The 10745-nt window shown below is 41.4% G+C and overlaps 1 protein-coding gene across 1 annotated transcript; it reads left to right on the top strand.

Moving 5' to 3' along the window:
* The first annotated feature begins 3 nt into the window (after positions 1 to 3).
* Positions 4 to 10542, top strand: FBXW2 (F-box and WD repeat domain containing 2). The gene is made up of 8 exons (XM_050926715.1): positions 4 to 119; positions 332 to 437; positions 3242 to 3751; positions 4151 to 4345; positions 5767 to 5900; positions 6865 to 6951; positions 7764 to 7933; positions 8803 to 10542. Exons 3-8 carry the CDS (start codon positions 3262 to 3264, stop codon positions 9089 to 9091), a joined length of 1365 nt encoding a protein of 454 aa, XP_050782672.1. The 5' UTR covers positions 4 to 119; positions 332 to 437; positions 3242 to 3261; the 3' UTR covers positions 9092 to 10542.
* The last annotated feature ends 203 nt before the right edge of the window (positions 10543 to 10745 follow it).

Below are 10745 nucleotides of genomic sequence, written 5' to 3'. Positions count from 1 at the left end.
TGTAGGGCCGGGAGGACGGAAACAGCGATAGGCCGCGGCGCAAGACACTGACGTGTGGAGTGCGCGCCGGAAGCTGCTCGGGTCGAGGCTGTGGCTGTAGTGGGATCTAGTGGCGGCAGGTTCGACCCCTGGGGAGAGGGGTGGGCAGGACCCGATTTCACCCTCCAGGGCCTCGGCCGCCTCCTCCCAGGCCCCTGTGACCCCTGCGGGGAGGGATCGAGGTGTGGGCGGAGCCTAAGGTCGGCGAGCGCGCGGGGCGGGAGCCTGGGGTGCAGCGGCCAAGCTGGGGTCGTGGAGAGGCAGTGACTAAATCTCTGTTTTGCTGCTGCAGGAGAAATGGCTGCAGAGGAATCCCAGCTCCTGTTGAGCTCTAGGGAGCCAAGTGAGCAATGGCTGGTGCCTGCTGAGAGACTCCTTGCGCCTGACACCTACCTAAGGTGAGTATTCCTGGAGCCCCCAACCAAGCGCCCGACATTCTAAAGTGTAGCTGGCAGGTGGCTACACTTCCCCTCCCCATCTTACACAATAACCAGGTATAGGATCACAGTGGTCCCTTCTGGCCTAGGAATCCGTGAAAACCAGGTTCTAGCCTGCAGCCAGGGCCAGCGCTACCGTTTAGGCAGCCTAGGCAATCGCCTAGGGCGCCAGGATTATTTGGGGGGGCGGCATTTTGCCAGGGGGGGTGGCAGGCAGTTCTGGTTGACCTGCCGCAGTGGTGCCTGCGGAGGGTCCGTTGGTCTGCGGCTCTGGTGGAGCTGCTGCAGTCATGCCTGTGGACTGTCAGCTGCTCGCGCAGCTCCGGTGGACCTCCCGCAGGCATGTCTGCAGCAGCTCCACCGGAGCCACGGACCAACGAACCCTCTGCAGGAATGACTGCGGCAGCTCCACCAGAGCCGCGGGATCAGCGCGGGGGGCAGTGAAATGGCCATGCGCCTAGGGCGCGAGAAATCCTAGCGCCGGTCCTGCCTGGAACCATGCCCAGGCTGGGAATCGTTCTACAACTAGTGCTACGTTTGTGCTTTAATAAAGGGTATGATTTTACATAGTTCAGATCGTAGCAAGGCTTGCGAGAAGTTGCCTGAAGTTTTGACTGATTATCAGGGTCTGTTCTGTATTTGGTGAACTGTACACATAACACATTACCACCACTGTGACTAGAAGCAGTAGACTGTTGAGTTAGTTGCTTGACCAAAATCACTAATGAAACAAATGCTGGAAAACTCAGAACAATTTCTGCAACATTTGCATACTCAGGAGATGGGTAGGTCAACTGGTTGTTAAGCTTTCTGTTCTACTCAAAATCATTAGACTTACTAGTCAGAAACCAGAACAGATTTTGGTTTATATATATAGGATTGAGTTTCGTTCCTCAGTCCATGTTATAACTACTGGCTTTAGCTATTGTGTGTATACAACAAACAAGGATCAGAGATTTTAAGAAGCTGATGCATACTTTACATGGAAAACCTTTCACCAGAGTGCAAGATGGGAGTATCTGTGAGAAATTAACAAAACTCATATTAAACTATGGTCATAATGTCAGCTGTCTTTCCCTAAGACTTCTGTTGATTTAGAAGCCATTATTAATCTTGAGGGAAGTAAACCCTTGTTATCTGTAGGTGAATGGATTGCTCTTCCTGCAGATCTGCTGTTCCTTTGGCATTGTCTATGTATGGGAAAACTAAGTATTTTGTTGCACCAGTGCTATCAACGGGGAGACTGTGGTGTAGACTGAACAGATTTACACAGTATTAAAAGCTTGTCTGTCTACACAGTAGCTTCTGCTGTTTGTAGCACTGGTACAGAAAAAGCTACATTTTCCTAGCATAGAGGAAGCTATGTCTAGATACTGTCAGAATCATAGGACTGGAAAGGACCTTGAGAGGTCATCTAGTCCAGTCCCCTGCATTCATGGCAGGACTAAGTTCTCTAGACCTTTCCAGGTAGTGTCTTCATAAGTCTTCACAACTGTTCTTTACCTTTCCTCCTTGCAATGCTTTTAGGACACATACCTTACTTTAACATATTTTGCTATAGGAGACAATTTATTACAGACTCTTGCAATCTTAAATTAATGCCTTTTCAGTACCTTCGATTTTGATTTCTACAGACTAGGTTCAACTAGCAGTCTAATAGGTTAACTAGTGTAAGTGGCTAGTGAGAGACTCTTTGAAAGAATAAATAACTCATGGTGATTTTTAGTGACCTCAGCTTGAAGTATTGCTTATTTTCTATACCTAGATGAATCTATATCTTATGGAAGCTGTACATAAAGTCTTATGTACCTCACTTTTGGTGTGATATTAGCCTGTCTGAATGCATAGAGTTAAATCAGAAGAAGCTGTAAGGGGGAAACTTGCTTCAAAAGAGGTTAAAATAACAGTGGCTGAGCCATTAATTGGGAAGAAGCTACTTACCTGGCTCCATCCAAGCTAGAATGGCTTCCTCTTCCCAGTGCTAAACCTAGGATCAAAGGAGGATACTAAACCATTGCAAGACAACAGGCCAAGAAAAGGGAGTTGGTTGAGTGATTTGCCAGGGAGCATCAGTGAAAGCTGACAGGCATGAGAAAGAGACAAACTGCAACAGAACAGTCTGCTTCTACCAACTCAGAGATGGTGCTAACTGATCTAGATAAATTATACCAAAGTTGACAAGGAAGGATTAAGGGTTAGGAAAGGGAAAATATACATATAGATGTTTACTGGTTTTACTCTTTGGTCTGTGTGCTTTGTACCTTTGCATGAATGTGTTTCGAATGAGCTGTTTTTCATTCATTTTAATAAGCTGCTGTCACAGGTTCCTGGAATGAAAGGGCTTACAAATGCCAAACTCACCTGGGGCTGTTGCATTAATATAGTGGGAAACAGGGTGCCTGATATACAGAGATCCAGTCTGAAGGTAGTTGAAGAACATGGTTCTACCCAAAGAGAGGTGAAGGAAGCATGGCCCATACCTAAAGGAACTAAGATGGATCTAAAGCATGTTTACAGGAAAAACATTGAAACTAGTACTTAGAGAAACATTAACTTACTATGGCCAAATACATTTCTTAAGACCATTGAATCTACTTTGTAAATGCTATATAGTTATTTATTGTATGCATTAAAAGTACTTTTTTGTACACTGACTTACATTATCAACATGAAGTTAAGAATGCTGATAAATCAATGATTAAAGATGAGAAATGTTTATGTTATCTTTTTTAACAGAACTAACACAATATTTTGATGTACCACAGGTAAATTTTTCCATAACCTTATGGAGAAAAAGGACTTTGAAGCATGGCTTGATAACATTTCTGTTACATTTTTTTCTCTGACGGACTTGCAGAAAAATGAAAGTCTGGATCACCTGATTAGCTTGAGTGGAGCAGTCCAGCTCAGGCACCTCTCCAATAACCTAGAGATTCTCCTTAAGCGGGACTTCCTCAAACTCCTTCCACTGGAACTCAGTTTTTATTTGTTAAAATGGCTTGATCCTCGGACCTTACTCACATGTTGCCTCGTGTCAAAGCAGTGGAATAAGGTTATAAGTGCCTGCACAGAGGTGTGGCAAACTGCTTGTAAGAACTTGGGTTGGCAGATAGATGATTCTGTTCAGGACCCTCTGCATTGGAAGAAGGTTTACTTGAAGGCTATTTTAAGAATGAAGCAACTGAAGGACCATGAAGCCTTTGAGACATCCTCATTAATTGGACACAGTGCCAGAGTATATGCACTTTACTATAAAGATGGACTTCTTTGTACAGGTGGGAAGCCCAGTAGCTTTGGAGTCTATTATGATGCTTAAAGATTTCTCATTTTTGAGCTTTACCATGTGTTTGGTAACAATATAGTTTGTTTAAGCTGATTTATGATAGCTATGCTGTCAGCGGTGTTGGAGGAGGGATGGAATTGTAAGGAATGAAGGTGGGAAACTGGGAGGCCATGCACCTAGCAATTAAGTTGAAACTGTTGCAGTTGTGTTTGTGTAATATTGAAACTTCATCATTCCCGGAAAACTAGACCTTTGCTCATTAAGTAAGTCTCACCCTGCGTGAATGGAGAGGAAATACTTAATTTAAGATACACATGGGGAAAAGCCCAGTAGAAGTCTGGGAATTACATGTCACTTTAATGCAGCCAGCTATCTTGTTCTTAAACTATAGGTTCAGATGACTTGTCTGCAAAGCTGTGGGATGTAAGCACAGGGCAGTGCATATATGGTATCCAGACACACACTTGTGCTACAGTGAAGTTTGATGAGCAAAAGCTTGTAACGGGATCCTTTGATAACACTATAGCCTGTTGGGAATGGAGCTCAGGGGCCAAGATCCAACATTTCAGAGGGCATACAGGCGCAGGTATGTTGAGCTTTTATTCAACTTTTAAGTCTATCAATCAAATTGTTAATTTATCCCTATCAAATTAGAAACGGAGATCAGAATTGGACCATTGTACTGCAGACACTGCTATTTGTGCTGTAAGTTTAATATTGTGAATCAGTTTCTCATCTTTTTTGAGGGGGAACCTGCTGTAGGGGGACGGACCTACAAATATGCACACTAGCTCTGCTTGCTCTTTGGGGTAAGTCCTAGGCTTAGGCACACCCTGGTCTGCAGGGACAGGGACACAATACTGGTAGTATAGTACTTGATGCCTGCTCAGTGTGATATGGAGCACAATTCACCAGGGCTACTTACATTCCAAGCCGGGGGGAGGATTTGGGGAGAGGGATGAGGTAGGCCCAGTAGATCTGACCTTGCCTGTATCACTGGTAACTCTTCACATCTCTCTTTCTCTGGAGGGGGTTACAGCAAGTGTAATAAGCTGCAGTAGCAGCTGCAGCTCCACACCCTGGAGGGAGAATTCCCTCTCACCAACTCTCTTCCAAATCTCCCTCACGTACAGCTCGGTTATTTGGGCTGGTTCGTGGATCCCCAGTTTGTCTTTTTGAGTTGGATGGGTATCGGAATTTACTAATTCTGCTGTGTAAACATACCCACTTAGAAATTCATCTTGCACCAAGGACAGGAGGCTACCTAGCAGAACAGCTGAGGCTTTAAATGTAGTAATTTTGTTTTTTGGTTTTTTTTGGATAGGCTAAGGCAGGGGTAGGCAACCTATGGCATGGGTGCCAAAAGCGGTACCCGAGCTGATTTTCAGTGGCACACACACTTCCTGGACCCTGGTCACCGGTTTGGGGGGGGGGGGAGGGAGAGGGGGTGTTGCATTTTAATTTAACTTTAAATGAAGCTTCTTAAACATTTTAAAACTCTTACTTACTTTACATATAACAATAGTTTAGTTATATATTATAGACTTATAGAAGGAGACCTTCTGAAAACATTAAAATGTATTATCGGCACGTGAAACCTTTAGAGTGAATAAATGAAGACTCACAGCACTTCTGAAAGGTTGCTGACCCCTGGGCTAAGGCTTTTCAGAACTAGGATATCTAAAAATGACTTCTGGAACACCTGCAATGGGGACTGGCCTAAATAATTAGGTTACACAACACTTAATTCATACATCAGTCAAAACACAACCCTGCTAACTGAGATACTGTTCTAATTTTATGAAGAACCGGTAGGCTTGGGAATCTAAGCTTTAAGGGGTGGAAATAATAGATTCATGTATTTAAAGTAACCATTCAATTTGTTTAAACCATTAGAATCTTTGAAAATTGAGGTTAATTGTGTTGGCCTGGTACCCTCATCTCAGATGAGATGGAGGATAAATGTAGAGAGTGGTGCTATTCATTTAAAATCCTTCTTGCTTGTAGTTTTTAGTGTGGACTACAATGATGAACTTGATGTTCTGGTCAGCGGTTCTGCAGACTTCACTTTGAAAGTATGGGCCTTATCAACAGGAATGTGCCTGAATACACTTACTGGACACACTGAATGGGTCACAAAGGTAGGGTTGTATTGATATAGTCAAATCTTGCTTTGCAAGATAATACTGTGCATGTGTGTGTGTTTTACACACATCCCATGCCTCCTCAAGTGGTAATCCTTCACTTGCAGCCATACAGGGGTGGGCTGTCAGTAACCAAAGATAAGCAGTTGATGCAGGAATTGTCAGTTGTGATTCAAAGAAAATCGTTGTTAAGATGTTACAAAATAACCCTTTGCCAGAAGAGGGACAAGGTGGGTGAGGTAATATCTTTTATTGGGTCAACATTTGTTGGTGAGAGAGACAAGCTTTCATGCCACACAGAGCTCTTCAGGTCTGGGAAAGGTACTAAAAGTTATCACCTCACCTATCTAGTCTGTCTAATATCCTGTGACCAACATGGCTACAATTATATTTTATAGAAGAGGCACTTACAAAAGCTACAGTAAAAACATTCAATCCACTTACATGATGCAATTCCTATAGCAAAGTGAATGGAATGATTAGGGTTCAATGTTTTATTCCAGGAATGAGTGTGATTGTACTGAAGCCAAGCTACTTTGAAAGGCATAATTACAATGAAAAAAGTGCTGCTTGTCTGTAAAGTGTACAGTCAAAATGAAGGTGAGCAAAGTTTTCTCAAACGAGGAAGCTGGAATGCTTAGTTCTTAGCTGGTCAGGGTGATTCTAGAATTAAGTTTAACATGAGAGGGTTTTCTATCACAGTGAGTTGTCAGCAGTGGGAACACAAAATCTTAATTGTTCTGGGTTCTTTTTGATAACAGAGTATTCTTCTTTAAAAGAACCTGTGCCCCTTAGGTACAGTCATAGCAGAATTGCAAGTGTATTTAAACCTCAATTACTCAAATTGTCAATAAACCAGAGCAAGTTTTACACTACATTTGAATAGGTAATTTAACATTTTACAAAATAGGGACTCTGTTTAGTGATCTTTAGACCTATTTAACTATTTCTTCAATTGCAGGTGGTTTTGCAGAAGTGTAAAGTCAAATCTCTCATGCATAGTCCTGGGGATTATATACTTTTAAGTGCAGATAAGTATGAAATCAAGGTGGGTACTGCATCTGTTTAAATGTGTATCACAGTGCAGAGAAGTATGGTACTTTCTGCATTTAGGGCATGCATTGGAGCTTTTAAGAGCACATAGGCTGTGGGAAAATCCATCAGTGAAGCATTGTATAGAAGACAAATGGGTCTTTGAAGTTAGTGGTGGTTCTATGCTTTGCTTTATGTTTTAAGACTGAGTATCAAATGGCTGGGTGTGCATTAAGTGGGTAGCCCTGGGTTTGCAGTAAGGCATAAGTCCAAGTGCCTTCAGCCTCTGCCAACTGTACTCTTGTTGAAAACTCTTCTTCAGTAAAGGGGCTTACAGGTTGGGAGGAGGAGTTCTGATTTTAATAAATAGTTTAGAGTTTCATAATGTTTCTCATAAGTGTGCTCGTTGGGACTTTATTAATCTTCTGTTTGGGTAGAGAAAGCTAATACAGTTAAGAAGACTAGCAAAAGATTTGGTGAAACATTTGTTGTTGCTAAAACTAGTCTGTTTTCTTGTTCACTTAATCTGTATTCAAGAGATTATTAACTAAAAAAGCGTCTTCAGTGGAACTCTTCAGGCTTGAATCAATATTACTACTATTCTGTAGACTGAAAGCAAGAAAAACCTGAAAACCAAATACTTTCTGTAGTCAGGAACTCCACTTCCAGAAATTGTCTGAAATATAACTTGTCTAAATTCACTAGTTGTTGGCAGCCCAGAATGACTACCACATAAAGAAGTGCAAAGCAATCGCTCTGCATTCATGTAGCAGTTTACAGCTTGAGATACTTTATAGTATGGAAAAAATGGATTTTTTTAAATTGCAGATTTGGCCTATTGGAAGAGAAATAAACTGCAAATGCTTAAAAACCCTGTCCGTATCTGAAGATCGCAGCATCTCATTGCAGCCCAGACTGCACTTCGATGGTAAATACATAGTGTGCAGTTCAGCTCTAGGGTTGTACCAGTGGGACTTCGCCAGCTATGATATTCTCAGGTAAATCTTTCAGTTTGAGACTAACTTTGCATGTGAAGCTTTACTGTTGAGGTTTGAAAAACAATCTGGTTCAAAACCACTGTGGTAGACTACAGAGCCATTTGGTGGGACAAAGAAGCATAAGGACCATCCCTCTCGTGGTACTGTCAGGCTTGAGACACATCATAAAACACCTCAATTTAATGGAATGATGTAGTCAGATGTCCTGCAAACTGCAGATGAGGGGGTCAGAGAAGATTAAGTTCTGTTATGGCCTTACTCTTAATTGTATGCTCAGTCTCAGAATAGTGTTGGCATCCAAAATCATAATTTCCCAAGAATAGGAATTATGGAAATACTGACAGACTTCTTTTGAAGGATACTAGCTCATTCAGCCAGCTGTGGCGCTAACCCAAAAGAAAAGCACAGTTTTACCTTTGTTACCTGCTTTTGGGTAGTTTCACCTCCTAATCTGGCTTCAGAAATATCTTTGTGGGACATTTTCTAATAAGAAGGAATTGACCTAAAGCAGCCTCTTGTGGGGAGTGTGAAGGGGAGGCTCCATATAAGTGAGGGGTTTCCTCCTGGGTACACTGGGTAAAGTTTTCAGAAGTGCCTCCCTTGTGGAAACTTGTTTTTTGTTAAGAGGGAGGCTTTAATCTACAGTCATTAAGTTTTAAATGGGCAATCTTAAATACACAGAGCCTGAACTGGAATTACAGGCCTGGATTAAGGCATATTGGCAGCTCTTTAGAGAAACTAACTACTTCTTCCTTATATCATTTTTTCCTTAGACTCCAATTTCTGCTGTCTGTAGATGCATATAAGGGATGAAGTTTAATAATATACAGTGATACCAATTCTGATTTAAACACTGTCTTGTCTTTCAGGGTCATCAAGCCTCCTGATTTTGCAAACTTGTCCTTGCTGGGCTTTGGAGATATATTTGCCCTATTATTTGATAACAAATATCTGTATATAATGGACTTGAGGACAGAAAAACTGATTAGCCGGTGGCCCCTGCCAGAATATAGAAAGTCAAAGAGAGGTTCAAGCTTTTTGGCTGGTGAAATGTCTTGGCTAAATGGACTAGATGGCCAAAATGACATGGGCCTGGTTTTTGCCACCAGTATGCCAGACCACAGTATTCATTTGGTATTGTGGAAAGGACATGGCTGAAGATGTGGCAGGATATTCATGAGTCTGGGGCTGGAAGCAGTGTGTCCATGAAAGAAGACTTTGCATGAACCAAAGTTGCACACCTAATGGTATCATCATGCAATGCACAATCATTTATCTTTTGTTTTCTAAGACATTTGGGAGAGATGGGCTTGTTTTGACATAATACAACATAGCATGCTAACAATATTTGCCAATGAATTTAATCTGTACTTGGATTTAAGCACACATATTTGGGTTTTCTTGACAAAGTATAGATTATAAAAGTTTAAATCACTCAGATCTATCATTTAAGTCTAAAATGAAATGGTGTTTGATCTGAAAGACTTCTATATCCTTTGCTGAAACAGAAGGTGAAGTTACTATCTAGTTATGATAGGCTTTTATACATGTAACATCAAGTGCTAATCACAGTGCTAAAACCGCACCAGTACAGAGAATATTCAGTGCACAACTGCATGGTTTACTCAACTATCAGCCTGTTCAGGAACTTGGTTTCTCCGTATTGTAGTTTTAAACTCTTAGCAATCTGAAGTCAAGGAAGCAGTAAAGTCCTTTTGCCACTATCAGAATATTTCTTGGTGACAGCGATAGCTTGTTTCCTTTTAAGTAAGGTGCTGTGTTAATGTGATATTCCTGTCCCTTGGCCAGACTGGGGCAAATGCTTAGACATAAGCAGTATAAATAACTGCAGGATTTGAACTTGGAGAATTTGTGGGTGATTTTTTCACAGTTCACTGCTGGAGTGGAATTGGCACAGAAATACTCTTTTCCTGGACAGAATATACAGCACAATAAAACCAACCTGCAAGTTTAATGTGCCATTGCAGAGTTATTGAATAAATATTTTGGACCATGTGTTGGTCTTTCCTCAGGGACTGAAACATGGAATATTTATTTGCACAAAATTCTCCAGCAGTTCATCCAGCATGGCTTTATTAACATTGCATAACTGTTTTCTAGAGTTTGAGTGTCTGAGCACAGTTTAATCCATACATTTAGGGAAAACATTAAGGGAAAGGAACTTAAGACCTAGGCAGCAGGCTTTAGGCTCATGCATTGTGCATCAAATGACATCTAAGGGCTGTCTACCATCCAACATAATAATAGTGTGCTAATGAGTACAGAAGTACCTGTTAAATCTGGATTGGAGAAGGAGGATGAAAATTGTGATGTGAATACACCCCGTTTTCATAAAAGTTCAGGAGTTCTAAACATAAAAGAATAGAACTAAAAAAATTCATTGTACTCTTCTCTGACCAGTTTTACTAGGCCTGACCACTGTAGAAGGCAAAGATTTTTAGTAAATATTTTTAATAGTAGGTATTCAAATATTATGCTGAATCTGACTTTTATATTTAAAAGCTGTATGCATCACTACCTGACTCCTATGCTTTAGAACTGCATTTCTACATTTTGAAAATAAAATTTCCCCTCCATGTCTATTTTTACACTACTTCTAAATATAAGGCTGCTTGAAGATTAATGACTCTGTCCTTTGCCTAACACACTTACATGGCTCCGATCACTGTAATAGTTAAGCATTTCAATGTACATATCCTCACATCATCCATTGGGTAGGCCAGTATAATAATTCCTTTTTTGCAGATGGGGAACTGAGGACCAGAGCCTCAAAGATGTTTAAACACCTCAC

The sequence above is a fragment of the Gopherus flavomarginatus genome, chromosome 17, assembly GCF_025201925.1.
Source record: "Gopherus flavomarginatus isolate rGopFla2 chromosome 17, rGopFla2.mat.asm, whole genome shotgun sequence".
NCBI lineage: Eukaryota > Metazoa > Chordata > Testudines > Testudinidae > Gopherus > Gopherus flavomarginatus.
Note: the sequence above shows the minus strand (reverse complement) of the source record. Positions and strands in the feature narration are given on the sequence as shown.